The 16816-nt window shown below is 33.0% G+C and overlaps 2 protein-coding genes across 3 annotated transcripts; both read left to right on the plus strand.

Moving 5' to 3' along the window:
- The first annotated feature begins 262 nt into the window (after positions 1-262).
- On the plus strand, positions 263-6884 carry LOC110605166 (putative clathrin assembly protein At2g01600). Its single transcript, XM_021743522.2, has 15 exons — positions 263-609; positions 711-780; positions 897-994; positions 1593-1731; positions 1894-2021; positions 2942-3034; positions 3142-3192; positions 3537-3602; positions 3692-3757; positions 3931-4011; positions 4110-4190; positions 5264-5434; positions 5547-5622; positions 5736-5857; positions 6270-6884. The coding sequence occupies exons 1-15, from the start codon at positions 520-522 to the stop codon at positions 6621-6623; spliced, it is 1686 nt and encodes a 561-aa protein (XP_021599214.1). The 5' UTR covers positions 263-519; the 3' UTR covers positions 6624-6884.
- Positions 6885-12328: 5444 nt separating this feature from the next.
- LOC110605331 (myosin-binding protein 2) lies at positions 12329-16402 on the plus strand. Of its 2 annotated transcripts, none has more exons than XM_021743827.2 (4): positions 12329-14016; positions 14111-14245; positions 14335-15749; positions 15836-16402. In XM_021743827.2, the coding sequence occupies exons 1-3, from the start codon at positions 12660-12662 to the stop codon at positions 15711-15713; spliced, it is 2871 nt and encodes a 956-aa protein (XP_021599519.1). In that variant the 5' UTR covers positions 12329-12659; the 3' UTR covers positions 15714-15749; positions 15836-16402. The 2 variants fall into 2 exon arrangements, with proteins under 2 accessions (XP_021599519.1, XP_021599521.1); XM_021743829.2 differs by having other exon boundaries at positions 15839-16402.
- The last annotated feature ends 414 nt before the right edge of the window (positions 16403-16816 follow it).

Genomic DNA, 16816 nt, shown 5'->3' on the forward strand with positions numbered 1-16816 from the left:
TAAAATATTTTTTAATATAATAAAATTAATAAATATTTAAAAAAAATAAAAAAGACTATATATATATATATATTTATTAACAATAATGAAAAAGATTAGACTAAAAAAATTAAGAAAAATGATGACGCACCAAGATGGTGGGGCTACTGAAAGCCAAAACAAGGTGGGAAAACCTCTAGGAAAGCAAAGCATATTAGTTGTGCTTGTAACCAAATTTTCTTAAATAATTAATTTAATTTATTATTATTATTATTTAATAAAAAAAGCCAACCAAAGAACGCATCCGCAGACTCCCGAGTTCCGAGTCTGGACGACTAGTCCTGCGTCGATCAACTCTCTCTCCTCCCAAGAAACACATTCAGAGACGACGGCCGCCGAGAGGCAGAGAGAAAAAGAGCTCTTATCATCATCACAGTGAGAGAGAATCTCGATAATCCTTTTTTTAGCCTCAGCAAGAGAAGCCGATCTGACGCTCTCTTATTATAATTGACATTCACTCGACCAATTTACTATAAAGAAATGGGGACGCTTCAGACTTGGAGAAAAGCCTATGGCGCTCTCAAAGACTCCACCAAAGTCGGTCTCGCTCATGTCAATAGCGATTATGCGGTATCTGATTTTATTTTCTTTTAATTTCCCACCATTTTTAGACATTCATAAATATCTCTTCCCCTTTTCATGGATTTAGATTTTTGGGTTCTTTTTTTTAGGAATTGGATGTCGCTATTGTCAAAGCAACCAATCACGTCGAGTGTCCACCCAAAGAGAGGCATCTTAGAAGTCAGTTTTTATATTTTTTTTCCTTAAATTTGATGGGCAGATCCATTTTTTCTGTTTTTATTAAGGGATGGATTTATTTGTTAGTGTTCTTAGAGAATTCTGATTGCTTGTTGCAGAAATCTTGGTTGCCACGTCAGCGATTCGTCCTCGTGCTGATGTTGCTTATTGTATTCATGCTCTTTCCCGCCGATTGGCCAAAACCCATAATTGGACGGTACTTGTTTCAATGTTGAATTTGTATAGTTTTAGTGGCATTTGATACTTCTTTATTTAATTGGATCTGTATTTAATTGAATTCTGCTGCTTATATATATATATATATATATATATATATATATATATATATGGTTTCTTGTTGATTTATATTAGGAAGTAGTTATGAAAGTTAAGACCATGGAGACTTGTAAGTTGTAAGTGAAGTCTGCACTGTGACATTTGAATGTTTTCTTTATGATTCACAAGCTTCAGTTTGCGTATTATGAGCTTTTATAGCAATAGTAACTGGAGCCGCACATTTAAGTAATTAAACTAGTTTTACACATTTCTCTTGTCTTCTTATGAATTGATACATTGGATGCTGTCATTTTAGAGAGCCCCATTAGAACTGGGATTTCTATCATTGGGATTAATTCTTGCTTTGTATACAAGCCTTTGTGGCTGCTCTAACTGTTCTAGCCCACATGATTATATAATTCTTTTGGAGCAAAAAAAGTATAGACTGCTGAGATATTGATAATACATAAAAGCTTAATCTTGAAACCATATATATATACAAGCTTGTGATACATATATACCTGCTTTTTTTTTAACAGGTAGCGTTGAAAACATTGATTGTCATCCATAGATTATTAAGAGAGGGTGATCATACTTTCAGAGAAGAACTACTTAATTTCTCACAGAGAGGACGCATTCTCCAACTTTCTAACTTCAAGGATGATTCAAGTCCTATTGGTACTTTTATGCTTCATGTCTTCCTTTTTAAACTTCTTTATTGGCATCTGGCTTCTTTAGTTGAACATGACCATATTAGTTTTTTTTTTTTCCAAAATAAATGGTTGAAAGAAGTTCAATACTTTTGCAATTGTTACATCTTTTCCCTCCCTTTTCTTTTAGCTTGGGATTGCTCTGCTTGGGTACGTACATATGCTTTATTTTTGGAGGAGCGGCTTGAATGCTTTAGAATTCTGAAGTATGACATTGAAGCTGAGCGTCTTCCAAGACCTGCTGAAGGTCAAGATAAGGTACTTCCTTAGTTCATAATTTTATCCCTTCAAAAATCAACACAAGGTGTATTCATACCCATGCTCTCCTGAGTTTCAAAAAGGATTGATATGAGCAGTGCAAGATAGTTAATGCCAGATTTCACTAATTTAATGAGTCTTACCAATTCTTCAGATGGTTCTTCTACATGATGTTTCAAAATTCAGGAATTAAGGTTCTTTTTCTAAGGTACTTGAAAGCTCAACGCGGGATTAGAAAAATAATCATGGAACTTGAATCACTGTGACATAGGTTAACCCAACAGCTTTACCATCTTTATAGGCAGGGAGAGCATGTGTTGGAAGAACCACACTGCCTCCTCTGTTCATTGAAAGTGCATGTCTACTCTCTCATTCAAACCTTTTTGAGCTTTTGGACTTATTGTGATTCAGTGTTGGTGTTTTAGTTGAGCTGTTTGAGAGATACTAAGACTGCTTATATGCAAATAATTGTATTTATTTAATATAACAAAACATTAGAAAAAAAGGAGAGGCTATATCATTGTATATGTTCCTTGTAAGGCTAATTTTTGAAAATTTAAAAGAAATAATTTATTCAATGATTTGGAAATTGGAGGAAGGTTCATTACTTTCTGCTACTACATCCTCCACTTTTTTGTAAATCTTAGGAGCCTGGAACATGAATTTTGTTTAATTTTTGGTTAAAATAACTCTTGAATATCTATTATTTTGTAGCCATTTGTGTGATGTGGAGACAGTCTAGTTTGAGGAATACGTGTTTGAATTTCCAGGATGCTAGAAATAGGCTGTTCATTCTTGTACTGCATTGCAATATGACTTTGTATCTTTATGATTGGCTACTGGCAACTTTGATATGTTAGGTTGTAAATGACTTTATCTGTCTGGATTTTCCATAAGGTATCATTATTCTCTTTAATCAGGGCTACAGCAGAACCAGGGATTTGGATAGTGAAGAATTGTTGGAACAGTTGCCTGCATTGCAGCAGCTGCTGTATCGCCTTGTTGGTTGTCGGGTATGTTGTTGTGAAACTTGTGAGCTTTGTCCTCCTCTTTCTCTATATTGTTTGTTCTTAGTGCTTTGGTATCACGAAAACAAATTGGTGTTTAATTTCTTTTACAGCCTGAAGGTGCAGCTGTTAGCAATTATGTTATACAATATGCTCTAGCGCTGGTATGTTTCTTCATCTGATGTAATTCCTTTCTTGCAGCTACTACTATTGACCTTTCCAAGTTTTTTTTAAAGAAAATATATTTTTTTTATAAATCAGTGTTTGAGGTGTTTGAATCCCACTCAATATTTTGAAATATCAATTATTGGTTATGCTTGGCTATATTATCTCGACATTTTACCTTAGACCTTTTATTTTCCACCTGATTTATAAAAAAATAAGTTCAGGGTGGAAGGGTAATGGAACTAATTTGCTTATTTAAATTGAAGAAGATGAGTGGGGCTGGAGTTTATGATTTCTGTGTATATATTTTAATTAATTGGATGAAATGATATGCAATTTTCAGGTGTTGAAAGAGAGCTTTAAGATATATTGTGCCATTAATGATGGAATTATCAATCTTGTGGATAAGGTAATTTGGTTTTATCTTTTTAGATCATTGTGCAAGAGTTGCCTTCTTTGCTTGTTTTGTCTTGGCATTAAACCTTTAATATGTTTCAGTTTTTCGAGATGCCTAGGCATGAAGCTGTCACTGCCCTTGACGTCTACAAACGTGCCGGCCAGCAGGTCATGTTGTGAATCAATTTTTCTTACATCAGTTTCTATTTAAATGTTCTTGCTCAACTTTTATTGTCAGTTAGCATGTTCTTTATGTTTTAGCGAAGATGATGAAACTGTGTTCTCAGCAGTTAAATTACCTATTGGGGTTTGTATTGAGGGGGCTTTGTTTCTTCCTGCAGGCTGGTAGCCTTTCCGATTTCTATGAAATTTGCAAAGGATTGGAACTTGCTAGGAACTTCCAGTTTCCTGTTTTGAGAGAAGTATTTGCTGCTGTGTCATGGGTTTAATGTTTTCGTTGATTTAGCATTTCCTTATTCTGGCAGTCGGTTTAATTTTGTAAGTTCTTTTCTATTTGCAGCCTCCACAATCCTTTCTTACAACCATGGAAGAGTATATAAGAGAGGCACCCAGAATAGTTTCTATTCCAAGCGAGCCACTGGTCAGTACAGTTACTCGTGTCTGGGTCAACATATTTGTTGCAATGGGCAGGTTTTCCAATTCATATTTTATTCAACGTCTGCACAACACTGCTTACTAGTTTAATCAATTTAATCAAGCTTTGGAATCACAGGATTCTTCAATGTTAAACTGCAACTTTTCTAGTTGAGGAAAACAGTTAAAGATGGTCTTTATCAATTTTAGCCAATCTAGAAATAGAGAAATTAGTGAAAAGAAATGTCAAAGCATGATTTTTACAGACTACTGCACCCAAATTCAAAATCATGTAGTTCTTGCCTTGTAAAGATGTATTGTTGTGTGCTCCTTTATGTATATGGATTCTTGACTAGAAAGGAGCAGTTGGATCCTTGCAACTGCATGGATATTTGGATCTAAGTTAGATTCCATCCCATCATTCCATGTATTCTAGTGAGAAATTTGGTTTCAATAATTCAAACAGCAGTATTGGAAGGATTTAATTACAAACAAGGAGTGAGATATTCAAGACTTCTTTGCTCAGAGCTTAAAGCTAAATAGTTAGTTGCTTCAAGAACGTAATGGCTAATGGGATCAAGAAAATCAATTAATGCAGCATTTATTTTGTTAGAATAAATTTTAGGCCAGCTACACATAATTGGATTGAAGTTCTTGGCTGTTAAAGAGCAACATTCTCAAAAGAAGAGCAGGTCTGGTGGTAAAAAAGTCGGGACTGATTGAGCCTCCATAAGGGAAAACCTCCAAAAACCTAAGTTGAAGGAATTTTGCATATGACGGTTTAGGTTTCTGACATGAAACCAATTTTGTTGACCATATTGAGTGATATAAGCGCAAATTGGGACGGGGAGAAAATGAAAATGAGACAGTGTGGTCAGCTAATGGCGTTTTACCCTTGATCTCATTGTATAAGCCTCTTTGACAGATCTATTTGGCAGAAAAGGATACATGTCTTATACATTGCTTTTGCTCGGATCTCATGTCCTTCTCATTAGCAGCACTTGATTATTTTTCCTTGTGAAGAAATATCACTATTAAAGGACAGGTACCTTGGGACTAATATGTGGTCATTCTAAACAGCTCCAATTAACATACAGACCGGATGAGGGTCCTGATGAACCTGAAGAGACCATAGTACCCAGTGATGAACCTGAGCCAGTTCCTTCAGATGATGTTGCTGTCTCCAATGTTGAGATAGCACCTCCCACTCCTATTACACCTCAAAGCAACATGGACACTGTAGATTTACTGGTAATCTTGCAGTTATGAGTTGTGAGTTTGTCTACATTGATTGATGGATCCTGTGAACTTACCTTTTCCATTTTTCTTCTCTTTCCTCTCGCCTGCACCTTAATGATTTCAGGGATTGAGTTATGGCGCACCTGATGCATCAGCCATTGAAGAAAGAAATGCTTTGGCTCTGGCCATAGTGCCACAGGGTAACCTTGCTTTTTTCTTTTTCATTAGCTGACCTCCTGTCATTTCTGCTACATTCATGGATAATCATTTTTCTTGAATTTTTACCTTGTGGATGTGACATCTTGTTTTGCAGATACTGCTCCAACATTCAATTCTGGTGCCGGTCAAGCAAAAGATTTTGATCCTACTGGATGGGAGCTTGCACTGGTTACCACTCCGAGCAGTAATATCTCTTCAGTTAATGAGAGGCAATTGGTAGGCCTGCTTATGACTTTTTATATCCTTCTATCGCCTTCTTTAGCAAATGGTTATTGTGCAAGCAACCCACATTGTCATGGGAAATGTGTTGGTACCATAACTTGATATCTGCCTAAGTGCTTGCATTGTGTTGGTGGCATCAACCAACAAGGAATACTTACAACTTATTAGAACAAGGGGAGAAGTTTTATTTGAGCAGATAATTAAAAAAAGATCAGTTTCTAAATCTACTTAATTTGATATCATTCTAGTTTCTTCCTAATATGCAGAAGACGTGCCACAATCATTGTAGTTCCAGTGCCATTCTGACATGTTAATATGCCCCTTAGAAATACAATTGGTTGCAATTGGTTTCATACTGAGATTAAATGCTAATCATCTAATCTCATTTGTTGCTATTAAATTTTAGGCTGGTGGATTGGACTCGCTCACTTTGAACAGTTTGTATGATGAAGCAGCATATCGAGCCGCCCAGCAGCCTGTTTATGGTTCACCAGCTCTGAATCCATTTGAGGTACAAGATCCATTCACAATGTCAAACGGCATTGCTGCTCCATCCTCAGTTCAGATGGCAGCAATGGGTCAACAGCCTCCCAATCCCTTTGGTCCTTACCAACCTACCTATCCACAGACAATGCAGCAGCAAAATTTGATAATGGGCGCTACAAATCCTTTTGGTGATACAGGGTTGGGTACATTTCCTGTGAATCCTGTCGCTCATCCTCATCCTAACAATCCATTCGGAAGCACAGGCCTTTTATAATCACACATATATGGACATAGGTGATGCAGTTGGTTTTTGTGCATTGAAAATGAGGAAAGATTGTAGACCCACAAGATTGATGGCTTGCGGCATGAATCGTGTTTGTTTGGGTTGTAAAAGTTGGCAAGTGAATAGTGTATTATGCATAACCGGTTGATAACAATTGTAAGTGATTTTTGAAAAATCTTTCCCTCTGCCCCACTCGCCCATATGCATTTGTGATGTCTCAGTAAAATATGAAACCAAGATGTTGTCTTCTCATTTATGATGTCTCATTTGTTGGCACCAGACTGTGTAAGCTTTTGTCTTTGTTAGCCTCTTAGTGCTTTGATTCCCTTGGTAACTGCACCATAAGAAACCAAAACTCCTTGTGAAAGGGATAGATGGATTGTCAGTAAAAGAAGAATCTGATTGTTTAAAGCAAAGTTTTACAACAGGAATCTTGATATTGTGAAGGAACTTCCTATGTCTCTTTGAGCACTCTGTATACAATGTCCTTTTTGGCCTAAATGACTAAAGCAATTGCAGCTATTTGTCCAAAAGCTGATTCTTGTTTTCCCTTTTTCCTGTTTGGTTTGGATACCTAATTTTCCATTGAATTATGCAAAATTTTGTGGGTTCATTGTTTGGTATGGCGGTGTTGACAAATTTAAAACAAGAAGCTTCAAGGGATAAAATGGGGCATGTGCTTAATGTGAATTGGTTTAGGTTCATCATTATCTGGTCCTACTACCAACTTCTTCCATGTCCAATTTGCTTGCAATGCATTGAAATCTTTTAACCATCAGATCAACTCTGCCCATTTCTTTTTTCTTTTGAGCAAAGCTCTGTAAGAAGTAGGCATAGCTACTGCAATTATTACTTTACTAGACATGTATTCTACAAAGCAAAATTGCTTGCCTTTAAGTTTACAAGAAAGGGTTGGTCTTCTCCATCTTTTGAGGCAGCTATGCTCAATGAATTGTCCTCTCAGTCCATTTAGACATGCTCCTATGATAGTATCACAACACGTGCATCTACATTGCAAAATCTCCCAAGAGCCTTCATTGCATGTTGTTGCATCATTATGTGGTTAAAAGATTAGGGCTATATCAAGCAACTCTTGATTATGCCTATAGAAAATGAAAAGTAGTTTTGTTAATCTATTTGATCTACCAATGGAGGGAGAAAGCTCAAATCTGTCTACTCATGGTGTGAAAAGCTTTGCCCCTAGAGAGTTATTACAAAGCATTTTCATCATTGCATGCTAAAATAATAGTTCAAAATATGCATATGCCTAATTTTTTATAATCAGATATATTTTTAATCCATTTAATTAAGATTAAATTCTGTTTACACCAATTTGATCCATTAATATAAATGAAGTGCTTCTGTATGATCCATCTACGAAAATCAAACTCTCAGACTTCACTCTAAGTAAAAGAAATGACATTGTCCCCTCTCTTATAAGGGGAAAAAATGGGAGATTTTCAAAGGCATGGGAGGGAGAGCAAAAAAGCAAAAGGAGAAGAAGGGAAGAAGAGTAAATAAGAGGCAATAAAGCAAAAGAAATAGGGCAAAGGCAAAGGCAAAGACCCACATCTTCAAATGCTCTCAAATCATCATCATTACAATGACAACCTCTCCACAAATTTGAGTTAATTCTCTTTCTTTTCCCTCCTTTCTCATTTCTTTAATTTCTTCAACTTCTTAGTGGCATCCCATTATTTCTCATAGATTCACAGCTGGTTTTCTTAAATACATTCTCTCTCTCTCTCTCTCTCTCTCTCTCTCTCTCTCTCTCTCTCTCCTCTTTTCTTCTTGCATTGTAAATCATAGGATCCTTGGTTTTAGAAAATAAAGATACATGTTGCTGTGGTGTCTTTTGTTGTTGAAAGAGTGATAATTGCATTAAAAGTTTCGGATCTTGCAAAAACCTATGCTTTTCTTTGGTGTAAGAAACTAAAATTTGCTTTGTTTATACGACGTAGCATCCTACCTTTAAAAAGATGAAATGATCTTATATAAATTTCTTTTTTTTAATCAACACTCTCAAATTAAAATTTTAATTACAAAATATTTTTAAAAATTAAAAAAGAATATTTTTTTATTTCTTTAATAAATCTATTCGATACAAATTTGAATTAATTAAGTAACATTCGCATATTGATTGATTTAGGAAAAAAAAATGCAAGCAGTAGCATTCTTGCTCTTTTTCCATGGGGTGCATGAAATTATTAGCTTAGATTCTTAATTAATAAACATTTAAATCGTATGAAAAATAAAATTTTAAGCTTAATAGCTTTATCTCTTTGTAAAAATAAATTGAAATTTGAAAAGAAAATAAAAAAAATTAAAAAGAAAAAGATAGAATATATTCTTAATTGTTTAATCTCGGAATTCGTATGTTAATAAAAATTACTTTTTATAAAGGCTAAAAAAAGATGGAGTTAAATTTCAAATAATTGAAGCTAGTCTGCTAGAAGAAAGAATAAGAATGTTAATAGAAAACTGGATGAATTACTATTAAGCTTCTGTATTTTATTAAAATTTATAATTTAATTTTTATTTATTAGAATATAATTAACCGAAACCACATTTATGGTTTAGAATTTCAATTTTTAAAATTCAATTTATAAACTAAATCGAATTGCTGGTTCTGATCCTTGACCAGAGCTACATAAAGATCATAAGCCGCTTTCAAAAGGTTGATTTCTGTGCTGCGAATATTAACGAGTGAGCAGTATTCAGTTCAAACCGAAAAAATAAAAAATTAATCGAACTGAATTAATTTAAAATTTTAATTCGATTTTTTAATTAATTCGCTTCGATTTAATTTTTAATTTTAAAAATTTTAATTATTTCTATTCCATTTAATTTTGATTAGAAAAAATTAAAAAAATCTAATCGAATCGATTACTAATAATAATATATTATTTTTAATAATATAGAGAGGTTAGATTATATTAAGATTAAAATATTCTAATTAAATTTTAAAATATTAAAAATAAAGTGTAAAAATAAAAAAATTATTAAAATTCAAAATTGATCAAACCGAATTGAATCAGACCGTTTTAATTCAATTCAATTTCTAATCAAAATCAATTTGATTTAATTTTCATAAATATTAAAATTTCAATTAAAAATTCATTCTATTACATTTTAAACCAAATCCAGCGATTACTCACTCCAATATGTTTCTTTGAAGGGTTTTGCATCCCTTGAAATTGGTATTTTAAGGGGTCAGCCTCACATAGATTAGGACACTTCAACGATCACTCATGTTTATCTGCAATAGATATTAGAGTTACGATTCTTTTTATTTATTTAAATATGATTTTATGTTCAGATAATTATTCAAAAGAAATTTCGCAAAGGGGCAATTTGGGCTAATATTAATATTAATTATACTTAAAAATATTAATTCAATTATATTAAAATTATAACATTATGAATTTAAATTATAATGGACGATTGAAACTGAGGTGAATGAGTTATCATTGGAGATGAAGAAATATAGGGTCCCTTTCTATAATTACACTACAACATTCAGCATTGTATCTTTGTAACCAAGCCAACCCAGTGAATGGGTCATGCATCCTTTATTTATTTATTTATTTATTATTAATTATTGAAAATTTTAAATATTACTATTATTAACGATTCAATTTTTATATTTTTAATTATTTCATTAAAAATAAATAAAAGATAAAAAAAATTTTAAAATTTAATTTTACTCTCAAATAAAATTTTTTATTTAATATTTAAATATTATTATTATTATTAACAAGTCAATTCTTATATTTTTAAAAATTTATTAAAACATTCTTATATTTTTCAAATTTATTAAAATATTTTTATTATTTTTTTTCAACGAAATAATCTCTTATTTTTTAAATAAAAAATAAAAAATAAAAAAAATAACTCATTAATAATAATAATATTTAATGATTAAATTATAAATCTCTCTTCATTATTTAATGTAATTTATTTAAATTTGAAATCATTCTATTAAATAATAATAAAATTTAACTTTTTTAAAAATAATTTAAATATTTATATTTTTTATTTTTTTATTTTTTTAATGTAATTGATTTAAATTTGAAATCTTTCTATTAAATAATAATGAAATTTAATTTTTTTAAAAATAATTTAAATATTCATATTTTTTTTTTCAAAAATCTGTTTAATTTGAAAAACCAACTACAGAAGTGAGAGGAAGAGGAAACATAATGATTATATCATCTTTAACTGTTAATTGATTTAACTTAATATTGGGATTTGCAAAGCTAAAAAAAGCAAAATTGAAACCTCCAATGCTAATTTAAATTTGATTATTAAAGCAAAAGTGTGATTTTGGAAGGGGAAGAGCAAAGCATAAAAGTTAGATTCCTCTTAAATAATTATTTTTTTTTCTATAAAAATAAATATAATGTTACAATAAAGTTTATTAATATATATAAACTAAGTAAATATATGTATATTTTATTATATTTAATAATTAATAAAAGCATAAAAATTATGAAAATTTAGAAAACTTCAAAGGAAAGTTGAGCTATGGGGGATATGGGGTCGATGAGTGGACGGTGCAGCCTACGGCTTCTGCCCATCCCTAACCCAATAATACTAAGAAATGGCAATGTTTGGATATTTTTTAGTATTTAATTTAATTATATTTATAAAATTTTATATATTTTTCATTTAAAAGTTAGAATTTAATATTTTATAAATATTAATTTTTTTAAATAAAAATTATCAACAAAGAATATATTTTTATATAAATTATTAACTAAAATTAAATGAATTAAGGTCAGATTTGAATACAACTATGCTATTCATTTACCTTCCTAAATGAAAATAAATTAATAAAAATTATTAGATGTTTATATAAAAATAAAAGTTTAGTCTGGTGAAAAGTGTATCCTAGTAGATTTGAGGGGTCTAAGGTCCTCTACTCCAACCCCTATTTCAAAAAAAAAACAAAATTATTTAATTAAATATTTTAATTTGCAGTATAATTTTTTTTTTAATATTTTAGCTAGTCTTGTTTTTTTCTCTCTCCTAAACAAATATGATAGTTATACAATTATAATTAAAAGGAAACTTTTTTACTTTTGCTTGGTAAATAAAATATGTTAATATAAATAATAAAATCAATTATTTCATGTAATAAATAAAAGCAAATTACAGAAATTTTACAAGAAAAAGCCTCAAGTTCAGGAAATGGACATGAATGATGAACTGGAGCATCTGGCATCTTAATTGGGACCTACATATTTCTTTGAGAGTGGTCCCCCAACTAAATTGGTATGGTTGGTGGGCCACTCCATTTTTGCTGCCCATAGAGAAAACCAGACTGGAGGGGTAGCCTAGCCATTCCTACCCATGGCTCTGCAATCTAAAGTGTGTTTGGAAACTTAACTAACTGCTATCCTTACTGTGGTTCAAACATGATTTTCAGTTTTCTTTTACATGAAAAGCTAAAAAAATTATATTAATGTCGTAAATTCAAAATTTAGTTTTTAAATCAAATTAAATTATTTTTTTATTTAAATTTTTTTTATCTAGATAGAGATTTTTTGTAATTGAAAAAAAACAGAAGACTTGATTAGAACGAAAAGTAAAGATATTTCTTGTAAGTTGAATTCTAAAACTAAATAGATTACTTGATTAAAAGAAAAGCAAAATACATGAGAATGCATATTTTTATTCCATAAAACATTCTTTAATTTTGTGCGACTCCATCACAGACAAGCTTTGGTTTTTACCTTCTCCACCATATAAAGTCTCGTTTGGCTGTGAATCCTATTCAAGCTCCCTTTTCAAATCCGATAGATAAATTCACTTCCTCCATCTACTTCTTGTATTCTTATACACGCTCCTTTTCTCCATTTCTCATCTGATAACACTCTTCTGATGTTCTTCACTCTCTCTCTCTCTCTCTCTGTGTGTGTGTGATTGATTACAGTTAATATCTTCTTGTGTTTTGATTTTCTGAAAGCTTTAATTTTCTCTTTCTTTGTACATAGCAAGGATCAAGAAACAGAGCAATCATCCATGGCTGCTAATAAGTTTGCAACCATGGTGCATAGAAACACCAACAAGATTACCCTGATTTTAGTTTATGCAATGCTTGAATGGGTTTTGATTGTTCTCCTTCTTCTAAATTCGCTGTTTTCTTATTTGATTATCAAGTTTGCTGACTACTTTGGTCTTAAAAGGCCTTGCCTTTGGTGTTCTAGGCTTGATCATCTCTTTGAGCCTGCTAAGTTTCAGAATTCTTATAGATCTCTAGTGTGTGAAGCTCATGCCATGGAGATTTCCAAACTGGGTTATTGCTTAAATCATCGAAAACTAGCTGAATCGCAAGACATGTGTGAGGATTGCTCGTCCTCTCCGCAAGCTGAATTCTCTAATAAGTTCGCTTTTTTCCCATGGATGAAGAAACTGGGAGTGGTTCAAGAGTGTGGTAGCGATAAGATTAGTGAAAGTTTTGAGGTGATTTCCAAGTGTGGTTGTTGTGGTGTTAGCTTGGAGAAAAAATTATGTTGTCCGGGTAATTATCTGATGAAGCCTTCTTGGGGGGATTCAGATGATATCCACAAAGGAAATTTTGTTTTGGAAGCAGATTCTGATTATAATATTGATGAAGGAGAAGATCGTTCTGATAAAAAAACATCAGGTTTTGTCTGTGATCGCTGTGGGGAAGAACAAGGGGTTGATAAAAACTGGGGGGTGGAGGAAAGAAACTGTGAGGAGAAAACAGAGGAGATTCTCTCATGCTCTGTTTCTAGCTTCGATTGCAAGGAGATGGTTGCTGATGAAAGTTTTAAAGCGGAAACATTAATGGAAAAAGAGCTCGAATCTGTCGAGAAGGATGAATTGAACGTGTCAGTAGATGATCCTTCTTGTGATCAATCAGGGACGATTGAAGAAGCTGGTTGCAAGAAAGATATTTCCAGTGAAATTCAACAGCAGCATATAGAATTCTACATTGATCAAGATGATTGCCACTTGATTCCAATTGAACTGATGGTTTCCAGTAAGCAAATATCAGACAGGAATCAGAAGAGAGAGAAGGAAAATCGCGGTAATGAAGATTTTGTTTTCGAGTTTGATAAGAATGTTGGAACACTATATGAATTGGTTGAGGACAGGTTCAATTTAGACGATAAAATCCCGCTGCTTCCCATCCTAGAGAGTGAGGAGGAAGCCATGGTTGCAGAGATGGAATCAAGTGAATTTAATGAGAATGAGAGTTCCTCAGAGCTTCTTGCTGATTATGAACTGAAGGTGGACTTGGAAGAGGTCGCCATTGCTCAACCAACGCAAACTCCAACTAGCAATGGCGATGCTGTTATTCAAGAAGGATCAGAGATAGAAGGAGAGGAAATGGAATCAGATAAAAATCAAGGTACTTGTTTGATTTAATTAAATCTAACTTTTCCCCAGTTTTCCATCTTGAATTTGGATCTTTAATCTTAATGAATTTGTGGGTTTTTTTGCAGTGTCTGAAGAAATTCATCAAACGCATAGCAATGAGATTGAAGCAGACATATCAATAGGGACAGAGAATCCTGATCATGAACCAGTAGAAGATTTTCAAAGTCAAGAAGTTCATATAAATGCCCGTGATTATCATGGTAAGCCTGAATTCCTTGTGTTACCATATTTTACTGGCTTCAAATAATGTAGAAATAGAATTCATAAGCTCAATCATTCATGGCTTTAGGTTCTAAGCAAGATGAAGAAGATTTAGTACATGTTAGGACCATAACAGTTGAGACAAGTGAACCAGTGACAAACAATCATTTACCATTGAATTCAGAGAGCAATGATACTGAGGAAGATAAGATTCCTGATACACCAACTTCAGTAGATAGTATCCATCATTTACACAAGAAACTGCTATTTGTAGAAAGAAGAGAATCCGGTATAGAAGAGTCTTTGGATGGAAGTGTCATTAGTGAAAACGAAGCAGGTGACGGAGTTTTGACTGCTGAGAAGCTGAAATCAGCTTTGAGAGCTGAAAGGAAGGCTTTAAATGCTTTATATGCTGAATTAGAAGAAGAGAGAAGCGCTTCCGCAGTGGCTGCCAACCAGACAATGGCAATGATAAATAGGCTTCAAGAAGAAAAGGCTGCAATGCAGATGGAAGCTTTACAGTATCAGAGAATGATGGAAGAGCAATCAGAGTACGACCAGGAAGCTTTGCAGCTTTTGAATGAACTTATGGTAAAGAGGGAGAAAGAGAAGGCCGAGCTAGAAAAGGAGCTTGAAGTATACAGAAAGAAGGTACAAGATTACGAGACGAAAGAGAAATTGATGATTTTGAAAAGAAGGAAAGAGAGTAGCACACGAAGTGGAACTTCATCGGCTTCTTGTAGCAATGCTGAGGATAGTGATGGAGTATCTGTTGATTTGAATCATGAAGCGAAAGAAGAAAATGGTTTCGAAAACCATCAAGATACCGGTAACCAGAACACCCCGGTTGATGCAGTTCTATATTTGGAGGAGTCACTGGCTACTTTTGAGGAGGAGAGGCTATCTATTCTGGATCAACTCAAGGTTTTGGAGGAGAAGCTTTTTACACTGAGCGACGAAGAGGAACAACATTTGGAAGACATAAAACCAATCGAACATTTATACGAAGAGAATGGAAGTTGCTACAACGAGAATTTGGATCACAGCAGTGAAGCAAATGGAGTTGCAAATGGTCATTACAAGGAAATGAATGGAAACCATCATCAAGAAAGAAAAAACTTTGGTGCGAAGGCAAAGAGACTTCTTCCACTTTTTGATGCAATTGATGCAGAAACTGAAGATGGAATACAAAATGGGCATGCAGAAGGACTTGATTCTGTTGCATTGCTGAAATCAATCAACAAATTTGGAGTAGAAAGCAAGAAGCTTGCAATTGAAGAGGAGGTAGATCATGTCTATGAAAGGCTACAAGCACTGGAAGCAGACAGAGAGTTTCTCAAGCATTGCATCACCTCCTTGAAGAAAGGAGATAAAGGGATAGAGCTTCTGCAAGAGATTTTACATCATCTTCGCGACCTAAGAAGTGTCGAACACCGCGTAAGGAACATGGGGGATGGTGTTCTATAATGACATTGTGCTCAACGATCTCAAACAAGATATCAGGTAATTTCTTGTGCCTCCATTTTCTATTCTAGAGCATAAACTCTTAAAATGCATTATTGGATTCAATTTGTGTTTGGTTAATGCAGCAGATTCTGATTAAAACAAAAGAAGAGAACTGAGTTTGTTGTTGAAATGATACAAGACCAAATGCAATGCCAGCATTTTCAGCAAAATATTTCACATGGGAAGTCCCTTGATGGAGGGGGAGGCTTCTGCTGGTCTGCAAGACATGAAAATCTCCCTATTTTCAACTTCTGTTTTCTTTTGAACTTTTTGTGATTTTTATATATATATGTCTCCAAGTAGGCTCAAATTTTTGGTGGGTTCAGTTGAGTCTGATTGCCATCAGCCAAGGTATTATTTGTATTGTGAGGAAAGGCCTGGCTTGCAAAGCTGGAGATAGCCAGTGAAGATTCCAGTGCCAGGTACATAGAATAGCAGAGCATTAGTTTATTTAGACAGTTAGGATTTAGTATACTGTTTTTGTCCTTTATTTTTTTCAAAACAAACTTATGAGAAAGTAAAGAAAGGGTAAGTAATCCTTCCTTGTCTTTCTCATGTTTGCATCAAAATTTCAGCATATGGGAGTTACTTGTATACTACATGTATCTATTTGTAAAGTACATAAACAGAGGTGAGTGTTTGTTTATTCAGATTTTGGAGTTGTCTTTGTTATTAAGTGTTGTCATCAATGGCATAGCTTGAGTAGACAGATGAACAGAAATTATAAAAATAAATAAAGAAAGAAAACAGATGAATTATAATGAGAAGGAAAATTTATTATTTTAAAGAAGATTGCTTTCTCAATTTTTCTTATGTTGCTTTAAGCATGAATTAACTCTTATTTGGTGGGTAGGTATGAACCAGCTACTATTAATTACTATTATTCTTTTAATTTTTTTTAAAAAATTGCTAATTATACCAACAAATAAAAATAAATACTTTTCCAGTCAGATAGAAAATTAAATTATTTTTCAAAAATCAATAATATTATTTATCTTAAAAATTTTGTTAACACTACTAAATTATATATATATTTTTTGAACTGAAAATCGAGAATTGGAGGA

The sequence above is a fragment of the Manihot esculenta genome, chromosome 17, assembly GCF_001659605.2.
Source record: "Manihot esculenta cultivar AM560-2 chromosome 17, M.esculenta_v8, whole genome shotgun sequence".
In the NCBI taxonomy this organism is placed as follows: domain Eukaryota; kingdom Viridiplantae; phylum Streptophyta; class Magnoliopsida; order Malpighiales; family Euphorbiaceae; genus Manihot; species Manihot esculenta.

Excerpts from the sequence above, each read along its gene's own strand:
- LOC110605166 (XM_021743522.2), top strand. The coding sequence starts at position 520 with ATGGGGACGCTTCAGACTTGGAGAAAAGCCTATGGCGCTCTCAAAGAC. Across the intron at positions 4,191-5,263 it reads CTATTCCAAGCGAGCCACTG|CTCCAATTAACATACAGACC; the intron begins GTCAGTACAGTT and ends CATTCTAAACAG. Across the intron at positions 5,858-6,269 it reads CAGTTAATGAGAGGCAATTG|GCTGGTGGATTGGACTCGCT; the intron begins GTAGGCCTGCTT and ends ATTAAATTTTAG.
- LOC110605331 (XM_021743827.2), top strand. The coding sequence starts at position 12,660 with ATGGCTGCTAATAAGTTTGCAACCATGGTGCATAGAAACACCAACAAG. Across the intron at positions 14,017-14,110 it reads GGAATCAGATAAAAATCAAG|TGTCTGAAGAAATTCATCAA; the intron begins GTACTTGTTTGA and ends GTTTTTTTGCAG. Across the intron at positions 14,246-14,334 it reads AAATGCCCGTGATTATCATG|GTTCTAAGCAAGATGAAGAA; the intron begins GTAAGCCTGAAT and ends TCATGGCTTTAG.